The 24,331-nt window shown below is 41.7% G+C and overlaps 1 protein-coding gene across 1 annotated transcript in view; it reads left to right on the top strand.

The window, feature by feature from the left end:
- Window positions 1–364: 364 nt before the first annotated feature.
- Window positions 365–24,331, top strand: part of UTP20 (UTP20, small subunit (SSU) processome component, homolog (yeast)) — a gene marked incomplete at its 5' end in the record, with an annotated part of 64,726 nt that continues 40,759 nt past the window's right edge. Inside the window, 22 exons of the mRNA XM_010287570.1 lie at window positions 365–445; window positions 1,257–1,323; window positions 1,519–1,651; window positions 2,147–2,335; window positions 3,820–3,901; window positions 4,894–5,031; window positions 5,425–5,580; window positions 7,029–7,175; window positions 7,685–7,819; window positions 9,278–9,355; window positions 10,018–10,196; window positions 12,195–12,350; window positions 12,873–12,961; window positions 15,068–15,173; window positions 16,345–16,495; window positions 16,919–16,981; window positions 17,308–17,466; window positions 18,529–18,605; window positions 19,466–19,545; window positions 20,235–20,478; window positions 21,425–21,631; window positions 23,413–23,503. Of these exons, the coding sequence (XP_010285872.1) occupies window positions 365–445; window positions 1,257–1,323; window positions 1,519–1,651; window positions 2,147–2,335; window positions 3,820–3,901; window positions 4,894–5,031; window positions 5,425–5,580; window positions 7,029–7,175; window positions 7,685–7,819; window positions 9,278–9,355; window positions 10,018–10,196; window positions 12,195–12,350; window positions 12,873–12,961; window positions 15,068–15,173; window positions 16,345–16,495; window positions 16,919–16,981; window positions 17,308–17,466; window positions 18,529–18,605; window positions 19,466–19,545; window positions 20,235–20,478; window positions 21,425–21,631; window positions 23,413–23,503 (2,808 nt within the window). The remainder of the gene's footprint in view (window positions 446–1,256; window positions 1,324–1,518; window positions 1,652–2,146; window positions 2,336–3,819; window positions 3,902–4,893; window positions 5,032–5,424; window positions 5,581–7,028; window positions 7,176–7,684; window positions 7,820–9,277; window positions 9,356–10,017; window positions 10,197–12,194; window positions 12,351–12,872; window positions 12,962–15,067; window positions 15,174–16,344; window positions 16,496–16,918; window positions 16,982–17,307; window positions 17,467–18,528; window positions 18,606–19,465; window positions 19,546–20,234; window positions 20,479–21,424; window positions 21,632–23,412; window positions 23,504–24,331) is intronic.

The raw sequence follows: 24,331 nt of genomic DNA, 5'->3' as shown, positions 1-24,331 counted from the left end.
AATTTAATAAAAAAATATCTACTGGGGGGTATGAACTTAGGCGTTGTTTCAGGAGAGGCAAGAGCCGTCCAGTCTGTTGAAATCCGGGTAGATTTCTCAGCATCTTTTTCACCGTGTTGTGGAGACGTGGGGTGCGAGCCTTGCCGGTGGAGAGCGAGGCAGGAGAGGGCCGGTCCTACTCATGAGCCTTTTATGTATTTTTTTTGCCTTAAAATTCTGGTCGGACTGTTTACAGCCTGACAGGCACTTACCTGCCAGCCCGTCTGTAGAAGTGGGGTTTCTGTTTGCAGTGTGCATGCTATTAAGAGGGACTTGGAAGGGCTGCTCTCAGAGCAAGAAACATGTACGTCCTTTTGTTTTACAGTTTCTTACCTTTTCGGAGCGCTTAAGCAATGTTAATATTGATATTATTCATCGGATTGACAGAACTGGAAGCTACGCTGAGGTGAGGACAGCAATTGTGGTCATTTTCTGAAATCACATCGCAAGTAGATCTGCTCCATGAAAGACTCACAAAATTTATTCAGGGGTAAATTGGAAACAAGCTCCTAGAAAAGTTGCCTTTCCCAGTAGAGCCTCATTTCGTGCTTGGTTCTCCTTTACTTATTAACCTGCTTCACAGTATTGCTATAGAGACTCTTTGACAGCGTCACCCTGATGGCTTCTGTGTGGCTGGTGGGCCTGTGGGTGTTTCTGAGCATGGAAGTTGCTGCTGTGGCAGTCAGCAGTCCTAGGGCTGGACCTGCAAAGACTTACAGGTTCTGAGTAGTTGCAATACTTGCAGCATGTACGCAAAGCGTGTGCATGTGTCTTTATAGGTCATAAAGAAGGGTCATCTGTATGTGTCCTATAGATCATCATTGTGAACGTAGTGCTTTGCATGTTATTACCTCCTGGCCTGCTGGCTTATTCTTCTGAACTTCCCACTCAATAGCTGTGAGGATGCCAAAAGAACTCCCAGAGCATTTTTGCTGGGTGGGCATCTTAGATTACCAAGGCCAGTCAGAGGTCTAAAAAGCAATTACGTAAACAAGTCCTATCACCAGAAAATATTTTCAAATGTGTTTTGAATATAGAAAGAAAAGTCTTTCTTTTCAGGGAAATTCCATGGCACCTTTGGAAATGAAGTCCTCAAGATTTCTTGAAATATTCTTCAAATATTGAAGATGCTTGATAGTTTTCTTCATTTGAACCTCTCATCTTTGCAGGCTACATTCATTAGGGTGGTAGCTATTATTTTATCTTTGTTTTGACAGGAGGTTGAAACCTACTTTTTTGAAGGACTACGGAAATGGAGGGAACTGAACCTCACTCAGCATTTTGGTATGTCATTTTTATTCATGTTTCCTGCTTTCCTTAAACTGTTAAAATACATTTCTTCTGCATCCAGAACCCAATGGCAGATTTTCTATTGGCTTTTTTTTGATTGGGCTCTGGAGAGCTATTATTCTTTAACATCCTACATGTTTACCAGGAACTGGGCTAGTTTTCAGGGTTTCTCTTTTGTGCTTTGAACAGTGCAATTCTACAATGAAGTGGCCAACAAATGCCAGTCCTTCAACCAGCTGGTCTATTACCAAAGTGCCATTGTGCAGAGCTTGAAGACACATTTGCAAGTTGAAGGCAGTCTTGCTTATCAACCGCTATTAGAGTGAGTATATGGTGACAAAATGTAGTCAGAACAGTATTACAAGTCAGCATGAATCCTGTTGTGAGTGTTCTTTTTCTTTATGGTACCTGAGAAAAATATAACAATGGGATGCCCAAAGAGGTCATATTTCCCTGATAGAGCTTTATGGTTCTAAGTCTTAAAAAAACCCAAAAAACCAAAAAAACCCAAAACTATGACAAGGCAAGCAAATCAGCCTGAGTGCTTACTGAGTATCAGACAGAATATTAATGTGCTTTGTTTTATGTTAATCATTTATGTCTCCTTGTTTACTGTTATTTGCTTGACCTTTTTAAAAATCTTAAGATTCTTGCCATCCACAGCTGCCTAATAGGCAATATGTAAATAAAAGTGAGAAGTAAAGGTGATGCTCTCTTTCCTTCCAAAGAGAGTATGCTGGATTATACAATGTTTGACTAGGTTTTTATTGGTTTGTTTTTGAAATGCACTAACACTTGTGTATTTTCTGAAACACAGTCTAGTGGTGCAGCTGGCTCGAGATCTTCAGGCTGATTTCTATCCTCACTTTCATGACTTTTTCCTGGCCATCACCAAGTTACTGGACACACAGGACACAGAGCTGCTGGAATGGGCTTTTACCTCTCTTTCCTATCTCTACAAATACTTGTGGAGGTTGATGGTGAAGGACATACACAACATATACAGGTAAAAGCCATGTTTAATGTCTGCCTTGACCAGCGGTTATTAGATGCTATAGATATGTAAATGCCACACAAATACAGGGCTTAATGCCTCAGTATACTTGTTAGCATGCTTTCCATGCTTTCTGAGAGATGTTAATCATACACAGCTCCTTTGAGATCCTACTGACTTTCATGGGCCACTGTATTGGAGGAGGGATGCGAGTTGGGCTGCATGTTTGGGCCTTTGATCCTCTTTTCTTCTGTGTGGATAGGAGAGGAAGCATCCACCTCAGCTGGGTAAACAAAGCTCAGAAAGACACTGGATTGTCAGAGTAATCTTGGAAACTTGTGTCCAAGTCTAAATTCAACACAGGTCTTGAGTATCTGTCAAGTACTTCAACCATAGTTTTATCATTTCTGTCTTTCCCAATTGCAGACACCTAGACTAACAATATTGAATGGATTCCTTTGAGTCCTTCCATCGTTCACTTTCCCCTTTATGTTTTTCCCTTCTTCCTTCCAGTCTGTTTAGTGAGAGAGCAGATAAGGTATGCACAGTTTTGTATGCTTTGAAACTCCTTGCCACGGAATGCTGTGGATGTGGAAGGTTCACATAGGTTCAAAGGGAAACCAGCCAAGTTGTAACAAGTTACCAAATGCATAGGAGCCACCTCTGGCTTGGGGAGTCCCTGAGCTGCAGGTGGTTGAAGGCTGATGTTGTATGTGCATGCCCTGTTTTTAAACCTTTCCCAGGCATCTGCTTCTGGCTGCTGCTGTAGACTGAATATCGGGCTGGATGGACCTATGGCCTGATGCAGTATGACTGCTTGTTCAGTCTTACATTGCTGTGGTAGCACATCTCTTCTTTTTGTCATAGCCAGTGGGTCCATGTTGCTTCCTCCTATTTTCAATGTGAAACAGATGGAGCAAAAGAGGGGTTACAGATTTCCTCCCCAACCCAGCAACACCTGTCGGGCATATTGAAAAAACATCTGCTTGGCTGTGAATCTGAGGCACCAGTCACTCTGCACTGAACACGTGCTGAGCCACCTGTAACTGTTACTGATACTTACCAGAGAACTGCAAATATTTATCACCCCTGTAAATTGTATCTTTAGAAACTTTTAAGTGCACAGGAGACCCTTTTGGCACAAACACAAATCTGGCTTGTCAAATCAACTTTGGTTTCATTTACTGCTGCTGAGTATATATGTTGAAAATCTTGATGCTGTAGTTGAATCTGTGTGGATACAGAGATTTTAGAGGTATTTCTGAGTGCAGCTTAATTTGCCTGGCACTGTCATTTGATCTTTTTTGCAAAACTCTGTCCTTTATCCAGGGAGAGGGAAGGAATCGAGTTGAGGAAGGTATTTGCCCTCTCTAGGAGGACACATACTTTGAGTTTCTAAAAGGTGGCAATGTAAACTGAAAATGTAAGTTTTAAAACCAATTAGTGGCAATTCTTGCATTGCCTTTAAGACAGTGGATTATTTTGTGTCTTTGTAGCATGTACAGCACCCTGCTGGCTCACCACAAACTTCACATCAGAAACTTTGCTGCTGAAAGTTTTGTCTTTCTAATGAGAAAGGTAAGTGAGGTGTTCGTACTTTGACGCTATCTCTATTCTGTGGTGGCTCTTGGATTCAATGTGCAGTATTAGCTTTTCTCCAAAGAAGGGTTAGCAAGGCCTGAACTGGCATTCAGCATGTCCTGAGTTGTCATTTTTAATGAGTATTTTACTGAGAATGTCGTGCACTTCATATCAGCAGTGGCAAAGAGAAGCCTTTGTAAATGCACATTTGGTCACTGGCTTTTTCACTAATGCTTTAAGGCCTTTGTAGAGCTGAAATTCTTGTGACAACCTTTTTGCAGTCCTGAAAATCACAGTACATAACGTTCCCAGGAAGATCAGGCAAGATCAGACAGCAACCTTTCATGGAGTAAGGAATGAGAGTGGTAGTTGTTGATTTTTATTTTATGTATTTTCAAAATACACAAAAGCCAGGATTCCTGAGACTGGCTAGCAACTTTGAGTATACTCATTTTTGTCCTACATTGGTAAACCTTAATAAAGCACATTTGTTTGGTGGTTTTCAGAAATTGCTGAACTTCAGGTGAAGTCCTCAGAAATGGAGAGTTTTAAAATCTTGGGCCAGAAGTCCTTGCAGTATTCCCAAGTGTGGTTATAGTTTTGGATGACTGGATTCTGTGTTCAGCTGATAACACATCTCTTTCCACACCAGTGCAGTGACCTTTGTGTTTCAGTTGGGACCAGTTTAGTGGTGCATTTTTGCACATGTTTAACTCTAAAATCATAAGAATAATCAAAACCACATATTTTGGCTGCAGTGACCTGAGCAGACCTGTGTACATCTTGGGGCAGGGGGGCTGTAGTGACTGAATAGCTGATCATTTTTCTCTGTTCAGTTTCCTTGTGTGGTTGCAGAAATAATGAATTTGAATGGTTATGGGAAGGCAGGACTAGGAAAGTAATGTGATGCTATGGAGCCATTTAATTGCCTCAGTCCCTCTGGCAGCTCTGAATAGAAGATAACTTTTTTTTCTCCTTATTTTTTGTAGGTTTCTGATAAAAATGCAATCTTCAATTTAATGCTCTGTGACCTGGGGGAGCACCCTGAGAAGGTGGAAGGTGTAGGACAGCTACTTTTTGAGATGTGCAAGGGTGTTCGACACATGTTCCATTCTTGCACAGAGACGGTAAAGACAAGAAAAGGTTGCCAATTTAAATGTTTCTGTAATGGAGCCTTAGGCAGTGCTCAGTGAAACCATTGAGTGTTGTCATCTTCACCTCAGTGGAATCTTGGTCATAAGTATGTTGTTCATTACTTGCTAGGATCTGAAAGCCACCTTCTAAGAGTATTCTTTGAGATAGGAAGGTTGTTTTTAGTAATTCCTATGGAGTATTCCTATATATGGAAATAGTACTGCTTGCTGATATTCCAGATTTTAAGTGATGGCCTTTTTTTTCCCCCCCCTGTAGTCATTCTAGAAAGAATTGAGATCACTGGAATATTTTAACAGTGCATTGCACTAACTAATTTTAGGATTGCTAGATTGTATAAGGACATGATGTGCTCTTTTCCTGTGCAGGCTATGAAGTTAATTCTGTTAAAAATGGGGCCTGTTACTGAAGAAGAAATTGAACTACCGTGGGTAACTGTAGGAGAAGCCTTTGAGCAGATGATCAGATCAGCTGTAGTGCATATTCATAAGGAGCATTTTGACATTGTCTTCAAGTGCCTGGAGGTACACTGAGTTTTTTAAATATTTTTTTTATTCATGAGAGACTGAAAAAAACCCAAACCCTATGCACTTCTCTTGATAAGTATTTGTGTTTTATTGGACAAGAACTGTGGTTTTTTTTCTGCTTTGGAAACGTTAAATACAGTGTCACATGCAAGGGAAAAACCCCATCCTTCTTTTCTAAGCTCAGAGTGGCCCTGGCAGCTGTGCTGTGCTGTGAGTGAGAAAGGAACTGCTGTGTGTGAGACTTGGAGCTCAGTCCCATGGCTGGGCAAGGAGAGTTTGTAGGATCTGCCTTTACAGACATCGCAGACCCCTTGCTGGGGTAGAATGCTGGGGCTTGTTTTATATTGCCGAACTAGGTATATTAGTGGTTCCAAAACCACTTTGTGACAGTAAAGGGGAAGCTTTTTGCCCTGCAGCCTCTTTTTACAGCAAAGACCTGGGCTGAAGCTGGAGATACAAGTTTAAGCCTTGGAGCCAAGTACTGAAAATCGCAGAGTATTTTCAGTCTGGGTGTTCCTGTGTTGCTGCTTGGGGTCACACTCTGAGGTTTGAGGGAGCACAGTTGAGTGCCATCGGTTTACTTTAGGGTAGTCCTTCCAGCATAGGTAAGTAATCCTGTTTGTTCCTTCTTGGAACTCCCTCCCTGTGACCATAGTTTCCCAGAAAATCCCACCCTGTTCATCCTGTATGATAGTCAGGCAATAACTACTGTCATTAGCTACAGAATTGTTTGCCACTGGGTATTTTGTATCCCTGGGATCTCAGTCACTCAGCATCTGCAGTTGTGATGAAATCTTGGCAATTGGTCATATAATTCCCTTTGTTTTTAATAAGCTTTGCTATTTTCACCCTGGGAACTGGTGGGTGCATGGGTTATCTTTCTCAGAGGGAAATACTCACATAGTCTATGATAGCTCTCTAAATTGAGTTCAGTTTACAGGATCAAGGATGGGAGTTTATATCCTCTGGACAGAAAGGGACACTAATGGGAGTGATCCAGAGCAGCTCCATTGTCTGTATAATGTAAATGATATGAGTAACCTCTCAGCATCTACATTAGCATAATGATACAGAAAGTGTAAAAGTACTTAAGTTCTGATAATTCTGGTGAAAGCTGGGTGCTCCTATACCATAGTGCCTCTGGGGACAAGTATTTCTTTCTCTTCCTCTTTCCTATATTGTATGTCATGTGTTGGCCTTTCAGGAGACCCTGATCTTCGGAGGTATTTGTATTTCTGTCCAAGGAATCTGGGATGTGTGTTTTTACGTAATGGAAATCGTATAGTGTTTTTCCAGGGTTTAGTTTGTTGAACATGAATGAGAGGGTCAACAATAGTTTTTTGGGCAGATGAGATGATTCTTTAGAATGCCTTTCAAATAGCAGTAAGTGAAACGGGTCTGATCATTTCTCTGAAACCTTTTGCTTTCCTTTTTTATTTGAACAGGAGTCACTCTTAGACTTGCAGAGGAAAATAACTAAGGCCAACTGCTGTATGGCTTCAGAGCAGATGGAAAGGATTCTACAAGCTTATCTGATCCTAGCAGAACATGCAAATGGATCCAAAATCTCACTGCCTGAAGATGTCTGTCAGGTAGGTCAGACCATCATTGTGGCTGATGTTCCAGAGAAGTATCAACTGAATATTGAAGAGGTGTGGTCAGCTGAAGCACTTGTATAGATTTCTGATGCGTCATTTGGCTTAGGATTTGAGTTGGGTGAACAGAGACATTTATTTTGAGTATTGCTACCTCTCCAATCCCATGAGTATTTACCTCTGTACCGTAATGCTGAGGTAGTCCTCCTTTAAGTGAGCAAGGGGAAAAGCGGGCTGCTGCTTCTAGAGACAAGTTCCTGCCTCTGTGGAGGAGACCTAGACTTCCATATCAGTGGTAGAGCAGTTCTACCAGCTTCACATACATTTGACTCCATTGGGTTCAAATGTAGGCTTAGTGCCCTGAAACTTCAACAGGACGATTAGGATTTGTTTCTGTGGGTTGAAGCTGAGAACATCATGCCCTTTTGATCTAGGGACTGTCCAGGCCATTCAGACTAGGCAATCATCTTCATAGATGAATATCAGTTCTCTCTCTTTCATTTCAGACTTTAATAAAAATGTTACAAACACCAGATCTCTCATCATCTTGCTGCAAGACCCTGCTGAACACCATTTCTGCGTTCCTGTTGGCCGAGAATGTTTTCTTGCCTGATTCTTTGACCAGGGAAGCTATTGAGAAGGTAACAAGGACTGCTGCTTACAGGAGAGATCCCAGAGTTCAAGTTTCCTAGAGCAGGCTGATTTCAGGACATTCCACTTCAGGTTGAGGAATATACTATAAGGTTCCCTTTAGCCTTCTTGCACAGATAAGGGGGAAGCTGCCCAATGCCTTAAATAACATCTGCTGAGGTCATGGGACTCCTTGTCAGTCTTACACAGACTGTTAGTGTTGCAGTGTCACTGTGGCAGACATCTTTGCAATGAAAACCAGTCTCTGATTCAAACACCTACAGCCTCTGTAGAGAAAGGAGGGAGAACAGAGAAGGGACATGTTCTGCCTTAGATTATAAAGCAGGTCAGTGGGTTGGACTTAACGAAAATAGTATATTTTTCACTGAGTTGCCAAGCATGTAGTGAGCATGTCTTAGCCTTGTGAACAAGGGTCAAGCAAGTGCAGTTTGATGTAGAAAGTATGGGGGTAGGCATATTTCAGTACTACCATTGCTCCTGAAGCATTGACAGGATTAGCTCCATACTTTCCTATCAAATGCAGTGTTGCAAAGATTAATAAGAGATGCTACTATGGAATCTGATTCTTCAGTTTTGCTGTTACAGTACATTATAATTTTGCAATTTACAGTGTGGACCATAGTTGTACTGTATATGTAAAAAAATATTTGAAAGAAAAGATGTCATGTGATTTACAATGGGAGAACAAGGCTCTTGCAGTTGTTTAAAAAAGATCAAATTTCAGCTGGTCTTTAGTGTTGACTTTGTTTAAGTAAGATTGGTTCTGCCTGTGGCATGATTCCAGTTTTGCCCAGGAGGCATGGTCCTTCTAACATGTGAGGATTTTTGTGTGGGCTCCTGTTAAACTGGACGAGGCTAAAAGCTGTTGTTGTCTTCTGAAGGGTCTGGGAAAGGGAGATCTGGGTGTGTATTTCTATGTTGCACATCACAGTGTTGAGGAGCATTGATCCTGGGTATCTCAAAGGACTGTTTCTATCTGGGGTCCTTCAGAAGCAGAGAGGTTGGCCCTGCCCATGAAGTGGTAAACTTTCTGCAGCCTGCTACACAGAAGAATGCTGAGTTGAAAGATCTTTTGTGTCTAAGCTTTTTCCTTACACCAACAGTTGGTGTGTCTATGCTGCAGTCCTAGAACTTTCAGTTTACATTTTCCACATCACACTAAAGAGATATCGAAGCCGTCTTTGCACAGAGCCAGCTTGGATCCAGCAGTGTTTGTTCAAAAGGATTGTGTCAGCAGGGTTTGATAAAAAGGACTGTCACAGGATTGCTGTGTGTGGCTGAACTAACAAGCCCTGCTAGCCGTGAACAGACAGCCAGGCTAGGTGTCTCCGAGTTCAAAGCATGGTTGATTCATAAACCAGAAAAAATGTCCCATGGGTAATGGAGAATTGACTATGAAATGTCTTTTGTTAATGCGTTCCTGTCAACCTTTCATTTGCATCTTGCAGGTATTTGCAAGTGGATTTGAACGGCGCTTTCTTTTGGACTTCTCTGAAGCAATGTTCACAATGAAGCAATTTGAGAGGGTAGGTGGAAGCTTTTTTGCATTTTGATTATTTTTGTTGCCAAAGGGAGCAACTGGGAAATCCATAGTATGTTTACCTGCCTTGTATGCTGAAGCATTTTCATTTATTGACATGATGTTTATTTAAACTTCTGGCATGATCTGGTAAGAGTGAAAGAGGTTACTTATACCATTGTATTGAAGTTTGATAGTGGTGCTCAGGGTTGGAGAAGGTGACAAGTATCTGTGCTCACAAAAGAAGTTTGTCTGTTGGGAATTGAAGGGGTGGGCTTGTTATGGATGGGATGAAGGGGTTCTGGAAAAGGTAAGTGGAAATGAAGAATAAGGGATGTCTGATAGATCAGGCCTGGAACTGGTGATCTGAGAGGGGGAGGTGAAAGTAAAGTCAGGGATCTGGAATGTCCTGATGAGACTAGATTTGGGGCAAACTGAGTTTTTACATCAAATCACTGTCCCTGCTGGGGTAAGAGGATGTCTGTGTGCTGGTGACTTGGGGCACCAGGACTGGTAAGTCTGGTGCTTTGCTGGCTTGTTTGTGAGTGTTTGGATTCCTCTGTGGCTGGTGTTGTGTCTTTTTTGTAGATTTGATGGTGTGTTTTTTGTGGATTTGATCATGATTAAGGAGACTTACCAATCCTTGACTTTTTTTTTTGGTCCCTTCAGCATTTTCTTCCATGCTTTCTAGAGTACATTGAGCATTGCTTCTCTGGCACAGATGCCATCACAAAGGATGAGGCGACGGCAATTCTGGCTAAACTCATTCTGGTCAAAGCAGAGCCTCCTACTATTGGTTCAATGGCATTTGAAAAGTATCCTCTTGTTTTCACTGAATCATCCATCAGGTGAGACTTCTGAAGTTTAACAAACACTAGATGTGTCTGCATGGCTTCAAGCCTGAAGGCAGTGCAGAGCTATGTAAAAGTTGCCCCCCAATATTTGCTGGAGTTGTGTAAATGGCAGTGTTGCTGGCAGATTTGCAAACCAGGTGATATGGTAGGATCCCATTTTTCTTTCTGAGATTATTTGAGAAGAGCTACTGCTCTGTAAAGGCTATAACTGATATAAAAAGACTAGCAAGCGTTGTGGTAGGTGTGTGATGGGGATTTATTACACCAAGATGCACGCCACATCCTTGAGCAATTAATTTTGTAGTGAGTGCTGCAGTTTAGGTTCTCATCATTACTAACCTGCTGCCTATACCCCATCTTTCTTCCCTGTATGCATACTTCTTGTCCAGGAGCTTTCTTGGCAGCAGTACTGTAGTCTTACCAAAGACCACAGCTGAGTACCAAAGGGCATGTAATTAATCCAGATACAGGACTGTGCTGGCACAGCTTGACTGCTTCTAGTTACAAAGCTAGCTTTGTTGCAGTGAAGAGTTGCTTTACCCCTGGAGACTCTTTGGAAAGATTTGGGGGTAACCACTGTCAAGCACAGAATGACGGTTGCTAATCTACTGATAATGATTGTTCTAATCAGTCTAGCACAGATAATTGAAAACTTTCACCTGCAGAGTGGGGACTTGTATTGCCTTTTAGGTAAGGTTTTATCTTTCCGAAAAGTAATCCACTCTGTGGGTTTTTCCTGCTTTTATTTAATAGAGTGGAGGTATTTGGGTTTAGGGAACAGAAGTTTGAGTCAAAATAATTGTTTTTCGTCCCTTTTTTTTCGCTGTCTGTTGTTGTCTCTGGATTTTCAGTGGTATGGAGTACATAGCTGGGAGGACCTTGGTCCTGCTTGGGACTTTTTTGTGCTCCTGCAATGTCAACGGTAGAAGTTAGGGCTGGGAGACATCTCAAGAGTTGCATGCTCTGTCTCCTATCTAGGATGGAATTAGCAAGTCCTGAACCAGTCTTGAAAGATGTTTGACCAAATTGTTATTAAATACTTCAATTCTGGAGATTCCCAAGCTGCCCCTGGCAGTCTGTGCCAGTACTTTGCTGTCTTCATGGTTACACAGGTGTTTGGTTTGTTGGTTTTTTTTTCCTTCCCAGTCCTCAGTGCATGAATTAAACTTCCTTTACTGCAGTTTAAATCCATTGCTGCTTCTCTTATCTGCAGGGAACATAAAGAACAGATTATTTCTTACTCTCTGCATCCAGCTTTTGCAGATAAAAGGCTTTGATCATCAGAAACATCTGAAATCTTCTTTCTCTGGACCAATAATCCTAATTCCTTGAGTTTTATTTTGTAAATTTTGTTTCTTAAGCCTCTAATGATTCTTGATGCTTTCTTTTTGTTAGCTTCTGTATTTCTTGAAGGGTGGAGACTATGCAGCCTTCTAACTGTGGTCTTGCAAGCACTGGGTGGAATGTAAAGATTGCTCTCCGTGGGGTGTGAAGTACTTTTGTTCATATGTTCCAGTATGGTGTCAATCCTTTCTTCCTGCAGATGGGCTTGTTGATTTAGGCTCAGTTTGTGAGTCCTTTTAAGTCCCTAAACTTTTACCTGACTGGTTGTTTTCTGTCATCCATTAGTCTATTGTCAGTGTGATCATTGTTTTTTAACAGTAATTACAGAGATGACTCTTAGGTGCTCCTAGAGGCTATATGTCCTAGTTGTGAGGGTGTCCAACTGAGAATTAGTGCGTTCCCTTCTAGGAATGTTATTTGAAGTTGAAATAAAGACCTGACATTTCATGTGGGCCATGTTTTGTGGTCCTCAGCGTGACTAGATGATATTTTGTACTGTGGAGGACATTAAAAAGAAAAAAATCCCTTGGGTTGTCTAAGTTCTGTTTGCTAGAAGTAACAAACATAATTTTTCAATATCATGGGAGGAAAAGGAAAAATCTCTGATACGCAGTGGTTGGTTATTAAAAAGTTTGGTTTTATTTTTAGCTCTAATACAAGGCAACAAACAAGTAAAAGACAAAGAGGAAAGGCAGAAGTACTGGTGTTGGATCATGTACTGTCTTTAATCCACTTACCAGAGAAGGAAGACATCACTGACCTTTCACAGCCTTGGGTTGCCTTGGTTGTACTGCCACATATTAGGTAAGCGATGTTCTAAGGTACTATTGTCATGTGCTTCTGCAATACTGCCTAGCTCACCATCTGTCAGAAATCATTTTGCTAAAGGAAGGATAATAATTACTAACCCTAGTTTGGGGAAACCAAGGTTAGAAGGCAAAAAAATACTGTGTGGAAATACTGAATCAATAGTAGAATCAGGAATAGAATATCAGTTTCTTGATTGCTTACTGCCTAAATTTAATAGTGTAGTACATAGAGATGTTCTTGACATGTTTCAGTGTTTTAAGCACTGTCCTCTCTAGCCAGTGGTTTTTTTCAATAATTATGATGATCTTGTATGGAAGGAATAGTTGGGAAGAAGGTGCAATGAATGCTACCACTTAAACTCTGAATCTGAAATAGCAAAAATGGTTTGCTGCTGGTTTCAAACTTGGAGTGAGTTATCCATAATTTAATACAAGATAGATGTGAAAGAAAGCTTCAATATGTGTGTAGGTATAAGTGTAACATAGAGATAAAAGTCTTCTCATTTGTTTTGGACAGACCAATGGACAAAGAAAACATTCTGCCCCATGTGACAAATTTTATAGACTCTCTCTTCACAGCCATTGACAAAGGAAGCCTCTGCAAAGGTCAGTTACAGTGATTTCCTGTTTATTTGCTTTTTGATCATATATGAAAAAAAATATAAAGCAGTTTTTCTGATGACACAAAGTATGAAAATTAATAGCACTAGCATTGTATTGAAGTTTACTGACCAGCTCAGGTAAAACTAGAAGAGCAAAGCTTGGGAGGGAACACCCTCCAGGAAATGATTCTTCATTTGTTGTTGATAATAATAATGGGGCAACAGATGTTCTGCAAAGTGGAGGACAGAGATAATTGGGAAGGAGGAGAAGAAAGCGAGGGAAAAAAAAAGGAGGATGGAAATCAATCTAAACCAGATCCAGGCTGAAGCAGTCAAGTGAAGGAGAGACTGTTGACTCACAAGCTCCAATTATACTATTCCAAACTATAGTGCAAAGTTTGGGACATTACCATCTCTGACCTAAGTGACAGCACCAATTCTAGTATGCTGCATCCTTCCTCCAGTCATGGGTGGTCACTAGTTGTCTTCCCTCTCTGGCCAGAAAAAAAATGTTTTAAGTGTGCTTGCATCGGGCAGGGCAGCTGTTACTCAGGGGGATTGCAAGTATAGGGATTGTGCCAAAGTATGAGCAGGTATTGGAATGCCCCAGGTTCAGTGTTCATCATTCTTTGATTTGAAAGGACTTGTCTAGAGTCTGGCCTTTTCCCTTTATAATGCCCTTATTACCATTCCTAAATGTATCTGACAATTGGCTCTGTTGCTTTTTCTTCTCCAGTCTTTGTCAGGCATGGTCCTTTCTGATTTAGCCCTTTCTTCTATCCTGTTTGCAGAGTTTGCATGCTGTGATGATTATTTTAGTGGCAATGTACTACTTCTAAGAAAGTAATACCCAAACTTTTCTTGGGTCTCATCCTTGGTGGCAGTAGTAGTAAGCTGTGCACCAGCTCTGTGTTTGCGTAAGAGGCATGTTGCTATTTCTTTCTTTGCCCATAAGAGAAAAGAAAACAAATGCAACTTCTGTCCTACACTCCTGCTTCCTATTGTCCCATGCTACACTTCTTTCCTTGATTTTCATCACCATACTCCCAAGCTAGGGTTCCTGGACACTTTTTTCATCCTCAGGCATTCTTTCCAGCTCCATGCTCTCTGCAGTTCCTTCAGCTTCTACTAGGATTCCAGTCTCTTCTCACTGCCTGTGCAAGGCATACCGCAGCCCTGTGCTCCCTGTTTGACCTGCCTGGCCTCTCAGGCCTGAGGCAAAGTGCAAGTGCCAGAACTGGGTATTTTTCTACAGTTGCTGTGGAGTGCAGGGAAGCTGGCTTGTGAACTGGGACAGATCAACAGCAAGTTACACCTGGCAGCTGGGGGTAACTGCCTGTATGGAAGTGCTTATCCTATTGATCATATAGGTGTGTATAGTGAGGTGGGAGCCTCTATTTTTGTCCAGCACAGATGTACTACTACCAAATGATATGTAGATTACAGTTTGGGGACCTGTGCCCTTACACTAATAGATGCAGAAAGCTTCAACTTGCCATTACTTGCTGTTTCTTCTCCTCTCTTTGAGGAGCATCTTATGAGGTTAATGGTGAGCAGGACTCGGCACACACCTGGGGAATTAATCAACTTGGAATAGAGGGACATTTTCAAAGGAATAAATGGGAAATGAATGCTTACTTCCTCTTTTTTTTCATGGCACCTGGCAGCATGTAAGGAAATTATATCCTTTAAAAATGTTCTTCAGTTTGCCTGGTTTAAGAACAGTGTTTCTTCTGCTTGGGAAGAGATGATGGAGAAGGGAATTTTAATTTTTTTTTTTTTTAAACAACCTACTTGCTAATTTAGGAGTGTTAGGGGGAAGGAGTTGCCCTTCCCTTTTCTTGTCTGGAAGGGCTTTGGCTTTCCTGTGCTTCAGGGAAACCCTCCATCCCTAAAGGAGGCTGAGAGTTTAGGAAGGAGATGCGACTGCTGTAACAAAATTCAGCAAACTCACCTTTCGTTCATGAACAAATACACAATCTTTAAGTACTATGGGACAGCTTTGAAAATCTCATACTGTAGAGCATTGCTGAAGTGCCAAAGTTTATAGGCACAAGTCATTGAGAGCTGAGTAAATATACAGGCTGTTCTTGTTCTCTCTTTGCTCCAGGAAGCCTGTTTGTGGCCTGCCAAGCTGTAAGTACTCTTCTTAGTTTGGCGGAGTCTTCTGAAATACTCCATTTATTACCTGTGGAGCGTGTCAAGAGCTTGGTCACGTAAGTAAACTCTGCCTGTTCTGTGATCCTTCGTGGTTCTCCTTGATACAGCAGAGTTGACTTTGCCTTTATGTAGGGGCTTGTTAAGCTTGTTAAATGCCTCTTTGTGTGTTGCCCGTTCTGTTGTGCTGATGCGTTGCTTCATTATTGTGGTTATGTGAGGTAGCAATGTTGTAGGCACTGTTTGTTTGGAGAAGCAGGTAGATGTAGTGCCTGTTCAGTGACATGTTCTCTGCAAACTGAAGCTTTCTTAGACAGCTGCAGGGTACTGTGTCAAATAAGTTAGTTCTAGTTTTACCATAGGAGTGCTATGCTTAGTAACTGTGTTACATTATAATGATAAAAGAGACAGGAACAGTGCTTTGAGTTGTGTGAAAAGCCTGAACTTCTGCAGTTTGCTTATGGCGTTGGGATTCCACTATGTCCTTACATACCAGTGTGCTTTTTCCACAGTAGGAGGGAGGATTTTTATGCTCCATTTTATTTATTGTATCTCTATTCTCCTTATAATTAGCACACATAACTGAATGGGTGGAGGGATTGAGGGAGACCATTGATGTCTCTCCAGCAAATCCTGATGAACTTGTCATCTCCCGTCACTGTTGGGCTCGAGCATCTCCAAGTCTTTGGCAACTTGAGCTTCAAAACATCCTGTTCAGTTAGGAAATCATGGTGCCCGTGTCTGAGGCACGACGGAGATGAAACAGCTTGCCCAGATCAGGCAGGGAGCTTCAGTTTAGTGCTTTTCTGCCAGCTTTGGGCTGGGGGTGTGAAACCCACTTGGAGCATGGGATGTACGATAGCCAAAGCAGGTTTCTCTGTGGGCAGGTAGGATTCCTGGTGTCTCACCTAAGGTAAAGTAGCAGCAGCCCTTGTCTGACCTATGCAGATTTGTTTTCTGCAGCTATGTGTGTGGGGGTCCGGCCTGACAAGCCTGATTAATACAAAGGAAGAATCTCATGCATCTTGGGCTGTCATAGGTAATTGGGCTTCGAGGCTGCAAGCCAGTGTGCTGGTGAAGCCTGACTTCACTGGCCTGCTGGTGCCACCAGAGTCTGAAGTCAAGTGGAATTTTTCCCTCAATATTGTTATCGTCACTACTGCCTTATTTTCAAATATCTGTATTGTTGCGGTGCTCTCTGTATGCTAATAAAACACTCCATTGTTTTAGCACTTTCCCTTCAGACCCCTCTGCATTGCTGCTAGCTGACCTCTATTACACGAGGTTGGTATTGTGTGGCTGCCAGGAACCGCTTTCCCAAGGGAATCTAATGGAGTTGTTTGAGAAGTTGCACCCTAATATTTCCACTGGTGTTTCCAAGGTAATCTGCTTTCTTGAGCACGTGCAAGGTGATTTGTATTTTAACAATGCAATTTAAGTAACCCAAGTTAAATTACAAAGGCTAAAGGAGAAACAGGAGACTATGTAAAGCAATTACTTCCGTAGTATCTTTTGAGGCCTTTGTCCATTTCTAAGAGGCTGCCGTGGGGCATGAGTTAACAGGTTAACTTTCAGCCCTAGGAGGCTTGCCTCTCCCTAGAGGTGAATCAGACCAGGAGCCTAATGTGTTCATTTTGAATTGCCTGCTAGACTGCAGGAGCTTATCCATTTCCCAGCTCCAGGAGGAACCTAGTGAAATCAGCCTCCTGTGCAAAACGTTAACCTCTCTGTAGGTGTGTATGTGCCTGCATATGTAGCCTGCATTCTCCCACATGCTTCTGACATACGTTTCTGCTTTGGATAGGTCCGACTGTTGACCGTCCGAATTCTAAACCATTTTGAGAATCCACCTTCTACACAGATTGAGGTAGGGCTAGAACTTTTAATTTAACATTTCAAAGCCATCTGTGTTTGATGTTGTGTGTGAACTGTTTTCCACTTTGCAGAAACAAAGCATATGTCTGGTAGAGGTTGTTCTCTGCTTTTGTGCTTTCACATTCCAGTTTTATCTCTTTGTCCCCCTGGTGCCTGATGTTTTCAGATGTGTGAGTTTTGATGCCTGGTGGAAACCAGAGCAAGTCTCTTGTCTTTGTTCTTTGGTCCATAATGGCTGGAACTCTGTGTAGTTTTGTTGAAATATCTTTCAATGAGAAAAGGATTCTCTAAGAAAATGCATGTCACTTGTTTGTTCAGGGTGATGGCATAGGGGAACTCCAGCCAGTATTTGCCATATTGCTCCAAGCAGAACTTGTGCCAGCAACAGTGAATGATTACAGAGAGAAACTTCTCCATTTGAGGAAACTAAGATGTGATCTAGTGCAGTCTGCAGTACCAAGTGGATCTTTGCAGGAGGTAAATCGTTATTGTCAAAAAGCAGTTGTTACATTCCTGTATTGCAAGAGAACGTTCTTATTCCATCAAAAGGATTGCAGAGTTTTTAGTAAGAGTTCATCAAAAAATCAGTTAGCTCCCACATTAGGTTTTAGAAAATGTACTTCTTAGTAGGGATCACAGCTCCCATTGCCCTTGGGACTATTGCGTTCTCTTGGCTATTCAGTAGAACAACAGTGCTCTCCAGATAAATGGCCCACAAGCAGATTAATCAGATTTTGATATCATGGAAAGGAAGACAAATGATTCCAGGCAGAAGCAAGTCATGAGCAAATTTAAAACCATGACCTTGCCATACCCTCAGCATGGTTGAACGTTGGTAGGATTTCCATTGGCCACTGGAGAGCCTAGCTTCTGCATCTTGTTGCAGGGTGAAAATCTTGTATGCCTGTGACTGTTGAATCTCCTCTGCTGCTGAGCTAAAGGGGACCTCACCTTCTAGGTGTTGGAAGGGTCACAATTTTACTAGTTAAATGATCATGGATTTGGTGGGAGGGGTTTTTTTTTTATAATTTTTCTGGCTGTTGCTGTACCTGTACAATTTTTTTTTACCTTGACTTGTAAGCTCCTGTGAGGAAGGGTTGTAGGTCAGTCCTGCTGCATGTAGGTCAGCAAGAAACCAGTCCAGAGGACATGCTTCTAGGCCTAGTGCAATAAAGACTCCTCAGGACAAACCTTCCTCTTTCTGAGGTCCCTAATGCTGCTATGGCAGCCATGAAGTTAAACAGGGAGGCAGGCAATCCAGATCATCTGCTGTGCTGAACTGATTTTTGCACATTCATGGTATGTGGATATGATGACTAGATCTCAGTGCAGCTTACAGTAAATGGGCTCTAGGTTTCCTCATGCAGCTACAAGACAAGGAATGATGATGTGTGTGACTTGCTTCATTACTTGTGGTACTTCTGAGAATGTCTTTGATCAAAGTTTCATCTTTGAGAGAAAGAAAGGTTAGAGGAGGTTGGTTGGTCTTTAACGATTGTTTTTTACATCTCAACGAGATGGTATTGTATGTCATTCTAGGTACCTCTTCGGTATTTACTGGGAATGCTTTATATTAACTTCAGCCCCCTCTGGGATCCTGTAATTGAACTCATAACGTGAGTATATGCAGTTGAATGCTGCAATCTGTGGTTGTCTCACAGAACATTCCTTCCATTGTTCTGTGAACAAAAGCTAAGGTTAAAATGTCTGATTTGGAGAGACCTGTGCATGAGCACCTTTGTGTGAAATCTTCTGAAACTAATTGATCTCTCAAATAAATTGCAGCCTGTGTAGACTCTTACTTTGTAAGTTAGTTTCTGATTTTTCTTACTATTAAAGGGAACTTGCAACAAACAGAGTCAAATAGAATTTTCAGTCAAAGGTAGCAGGATTTGAGTAGTGTTTCACAAGCGCTTAATGGAGTAAGGGAAACTGAGAGAGACTTCTGCCTCTGACTTTTCTGTCCTTACTGGAAAACCTCTAAAGCCTACTAAAGAGTAGGGAAGACTTACCATAGTGACAGCTGAACTAAATACAGAAATGAGTGTCTGCTTTCAGCATGACTTTATCTTCTTGGTTTGTCCCCTCTGTTGTATGATATAAAGGATGGGGTTTTCCCCTTCAAACTAGTAAATTAATAAAAAAATATTGAGCCAGCTCTTCAAAAGATATGTCCATGCTAATTCTTCCTTTGGTTCTATATGATGTTACTGTGAAGAAGTCAGTAAAAAACTTCAGAACATTTTTATGCAATTTGAGTTCATGAGATACAACCAGATTATTTTAATAACAATTGACATTTGGGATCCATGAGTAAAGGCAAGGAGTTGCTACAGCTGTATCGTGCAGATGTCCTGTCTTCAGACACTCACATTAAAGCAGTGATCAAAGCCTCTGATTGTGTTAGTTGTTAACTTGCTAGTGACACATGGCTTTTATTATTCTCCTTTTAATTTCACGTCTTATGCTTTGTTAGTTCTCATGCAAAGGAAATGGAGAATAAACAGTTCTGGAAGGTCTTATATGAACATTTGGAGAGGGCTGCTACCTGTGCTGGTAAGTCACAGCTCCTAAACGTTATGACAGTAACCCAGCTAATTGTGAATGACATGACTGTGTTTTTATGTGCCCCAAATATAAGTGTGATGGGGGAATTAAGAACCAGAGCTCTTGACTATCAGCATCATGTCCTGGGCAGGAATGGAGAGGCTTGGGAAAAGACTGTGTCTCCTTCTGTCCTAAACACCAAGAAGTAGATAGAAAAGGCACTTGCATTACAGAAGGGAGTTGAAGGTTGTGGGAAGCCATGCAGCAGTTCTGTCCCTGCTTACAGCTGGCTCTGCCCAGACTGATCAGGAGCGATGATAAAACCTGTACAATGGAGCTAACAATCTTTCTGCTCCATAAATTCACTGGAATTCCTGCAAACACTGTTTTTCTTAGGTGTGTCTTAAGGTTTACGTATGGGTGTATGGAGTCTATGATTTCATGACAGAGCCATGAGCATGCAGCCATGTGTGGACTTCTCTGTTAGTCAAGAGAACTGAGCTTAACTGAGATGCGTCAGGGCTATAAGGCATCCTAGAATACTTTCTAAGCAATGCAGGTCTTTCAAGTCAGTGTTAAATACAGTTATCTAAGCAGATACACATCAACAAAAGTACTACTTCTGTAATGAGGGACTGATCCCTTGCTACTGGTGATTATGAAATAACCTGAAGAGATTTTCTTCATCTGTTCTATAGAAATGGAGCTGCAAAATGAACTAGATGAAGAGGAGGAAAGGATTTCTGAAACAGAAAGCGAGGAGATGCCAGAGGGAGGGGTGGGGAGTGTCTTCCTGGAGAAGCTGAGGACTAGAACAGATTGCAGTGAGCGTCTAGACCACACAAACTTCCGTTTTCTACTGTGGAAAGCACTGGATAAGTTTCCAGACAGAGTGGAGCCTAGGTCAAGGGAACTTTCTCCACTTCTTTTGAGATTTATTAGGTAAGTAAGATTTATTTTTCAGTTGAGAGGACACTTTGCTTTCAGTGTATTGCTAAGCTTTAAGACTGTGGCTATCCCATTATAGATTTTATTTCCTGAATGCATGGCTGACATGTCTGTTTCCAGTTAAGATAACCTTTTGATTGAAGTGTTAGAAACATCACACAAGAAGCAGGCTGAAATGAAACTGGCAGTACGTTTCTGCTGCTCAGTCAGTCTCTCATTTATTGACTTGCAACTGTCACAGCCTCATTATTCCATTAGGGAGCAATTTCAATGGAAATAAAGATTCCGCCCGCCCCCCCCCCTTTTTTTTTAAGTGAAAATACATTTTAATTTGGAATCACAGAAGACCAAAATATTTTCCTCCAAGATGGAGAAAATGCTGGTTTTCAGAGGCTAATTCAGTTTCCTGCCCCTGGAGGGACAGCAATGGTGTGCTTGCATGTGCACATATCAGATAGTATGATACACACGGAGTACATGTGATCTCATGGAAGGGGGAGGCTTCTGATACTCCTTTGCTATGATTAGAAAACCTATTTTTTGCTTGCATTCCTGGAAAAATTGAACCAAACTGTAGCAGGTAGAGTAGTTTCCTCACTTGCTCTCTTACTGACATACTCACTGTTCCTCTGCCCACTCGAGCAAACACAACCCCTATGCCCTCCACATAACCTCTTTACAGACTGCTAGTAATTCAGTGATTTGGTTTCTCTTCTCCTCTCCACCAGGTACCTCCAGTCTCTGCAACTTGCAGGCAAAGAAGCATATACTTGCTGAATACGCTTCTTTGGGAATTTTTAGTCATATAGTGTCCCAAGACACAGTGCCATTAATAATGAGGATGGTAGATTGTGGAGTTTTTGGTTGTTCTTGCCCTGAAACCCTGTAAAATGCTATGCTTCTTAATTCCTTCCTTCCTCCTTTTGTTTTTTAAACACAGAAATGAGTACTACCCAGCAGATTCATTAGTGGCTCCATCTCAGGATCTTAGAAAGAAAACTAGTGGTGCAGTAGCAGCAAAAGAAGTACCTGGTGAAGAGGTGAATGATGTTGCTATGGAGGAAGAGGAGGAGGAAGAAGAAAAGGAAGAAGGGGTACTGATTACTGTAGGACTACCAAAAAAGAAAACAAGAAGAGCTGCTGCTAAGTAAGTATTGTTAGTTTTCCCTTGCTAGTGCTTTCACAGAAAGGCAGATTCAGCAGCTCATGATGAGAGGAAAGGTATATTTTTATATATATTCCTTTTTCTTCTTTTGCTTGCACTTCAGTGCATTATAACACTTTAGAGTCAGAAACTCTGCCTGCACAGTACTAAACACCCAAAGACCCCGCCTGGATTTTATCATCATCTCATTACCTGCTGACAGTCTATGGTTTGTGTTACTTCAAGTAAAAATTGTGTGGTATTCTGAAGTTTTTGGAGGCCATTGTACCTGCATTCCACTGGCTTCTCTGTGTGTACCTGTTGGTCTTTTAAAACCATGGTCGTTGCCAAACACTTTGAAAAATGAGACTATTCTTTTAGGTGTTTTAATACGGGAATTCTGCCATTGCCTAACTGTTATAAATCTTGGTCCCAATATTCTTCTTGGGGACAAAGAATTTCATTTGGTAGTGTTTTAGACTGAAGCTACATGCTGGTGTAATGTCATTGTTTGCAGTGATGAATACATGGAGAAAGTGACGACCTCTGTCAAATGTTCTTTACAAGTACATCACAAAGATTTGTATTTTGCCATTTCTTCTGCAAAGGATGGCCCTTACAATGACAGAGAACTTCAAAATGTCACCTTACATTTTGGAACATGAGTATTTGATATGTAAGCTGAATTGTCATTTAATCCCAGGTGTTTTATAGGTGTTCCATTTTGTTCCCAGATTCTGGCTTGTATCTGCAAATTATCAGCAATTAAAATACAGTGACAGTCCAAGATTTTTTTTTTTTTTTTTTTTTTCCCAACCTCCATCCCATGTCCACGTATTTAAGTGGAAACATTAGTTCCTGGTAGCAGTAACAAAGGCATAAAAGATTTACCAGAGGCGTGTTAATGAGTTCTGGAGTGACCTCTCCATCTTCACCCTGGAAAGTTCATGCAGTCAGGCCTGTGCTGCGGTAGGAAAGACCTTATGGGGCTGCACCCTGCGGCCCATGAGGTCCGGCTGAGGCAGCGGGAGGACCCATACCTGCCCCCAAGCTCGGTGTGGGGTTGCCAAAAGGTGTCATACTCATCCTTTGGCTGAGCCCAGCCATGGAGGAGGGTGGCCTAGCTAAGTCTGGAGAGTTCATTGTAAACTACCAGGGGGAGCAGCTGGATGAGGACAGCCTCTGCCAGCCCCACGGCACACATGGTAGAGGAGATCTCACACCTTCCTTATCCTGATCACCTCTCTCCCCTCCCACAAAATGGAGGTGGGCCAGATGTGGGGTGACACAGCCACTTCTAGAGGAACTGATTCCCATCTGTACTTGTAGTCTGGTATAAGTCCAGCACAGTCTGTGGCTAAATGCAGCGCTTCATGTTGATAGAAGTGAAACGGGCACCAGTTAAGGACAAGTGAATAAATATAGAGGTAAATTCACCTGTTTGGTGTTCCAGGCTGGGCTGGCAGAGAGAAGTAGGCTGCGTCCTGACTGTTTGTATTCCTTTCTCATCAAAAGCTGAGTCCATCTAGTGCTACTGAGGAAATGGCCTTCTCTGTGCAGTGAAGTGACATCTGGAAGGAGCTGTTCAGGAGAGGGAACGGGATACCTCTTGCTGTGTTTCTGAAATGGAGGCTGTAGACTTGGGATCCTCATGTGTTGGTGGTGTTTTTTTTTTTTTTTCCCTTGTTAATCAATTTTATTGAAAGTTCCCTATTTGTTTATGATAATGCAGGATTGTATCTTCTGTTCATTTAAAAAAATAATTGGTTTGTTTTGTTTTACAGGCAACTAATAGCCCACTTACAAGTTTTCTCTAAATTCTCAAATCCTCGTGCATTGTATCTGGAGCAGAAGTTGAACGCATTATATACCCAGGTGATGATATTTGCTGGCTTTTAAAATTACTGCTAATAAGTTAACTCATTCTTACTTGAATGGAGTGTCTGAGACTGCAGAATCCTGTCATTTTCTGAACCCAGTCATGATACCTGAAAAAGCAGCTGTCCTTGAGAGGGCCTCCTAGAAAGCTTCACTTGAAATGAACCCTTTTAGTAAAGACCTGCTTGAAATACCTGGCTTAGTTTGAGAGGAGTGGCTCATGCAAACAGATTTTGCCGACAAGTAGTAGTCTTTTGGCAAGGTGGAGAAGTGGCTGTAGTGGGAGTCTATTCCACTTGCACAGCAGGATCTGGAAGAGGATTTTGAATCCAAAGCTTAGGGAGGCCTGACGAGATTGGTCCTACAGTGTTGTGTCTACAAAGAGTATGGTCCGTGTGAACAACAGATCATTTTGCATCAAAAAAAGAAAACAGAATTTCTTCTTGAAGAATATTGAGTTTGATAAGATTCCTTTTTGAGGGATTTGCCTGAAGGAATGAATTGTCAAAAACATGACTCTGAAGAGAGTTTCTGAGTCTTTATCCTACTGTCCTTAAAAGGGTATTTTATTAATTTTACTGGGTCGCAATTTGTGGATTTGTTCATATCACTGGGGTTTGCTCTAATTGTTCCCAATTTGTGTTCTCTGAGGCTGCAGTCAGTGGGCTGTAGAACTGTATTAAGTGGTACAAACCTGCTAGTTCCCTGGGTTTTACCTGGCAGCCATTGTGGGAGTTGGAGGGTCCATTCATTAGTCCCCAGATTTGAGAATCTCTAATGAAAATCCACTCTGTTTCAGTCAATCTGAGAGTTTTGCTTAGGGAA

Source organism: Phaethon lepturus, unplaced genomic scaffold, assembly GCF_000687285.1.
Source record: "Phaethon lepturus isolate BGI_N335 unplaced genomic scaffold, ASM68728v1 scaffold1045, whole genome shotgun sequence".
Classification (NCBI taxonomy): Eukaryota; Metazoa; Chordata; class Aves; order Phaethontiformes; family Phaethontidae; genus Phaethon; species Phaethon lepturus.
The sequence above is the reverse complement of the archived record's forward strand: the minus strand, read 5'-3'. Positions and strand labels throughout refer to the sequence as shown.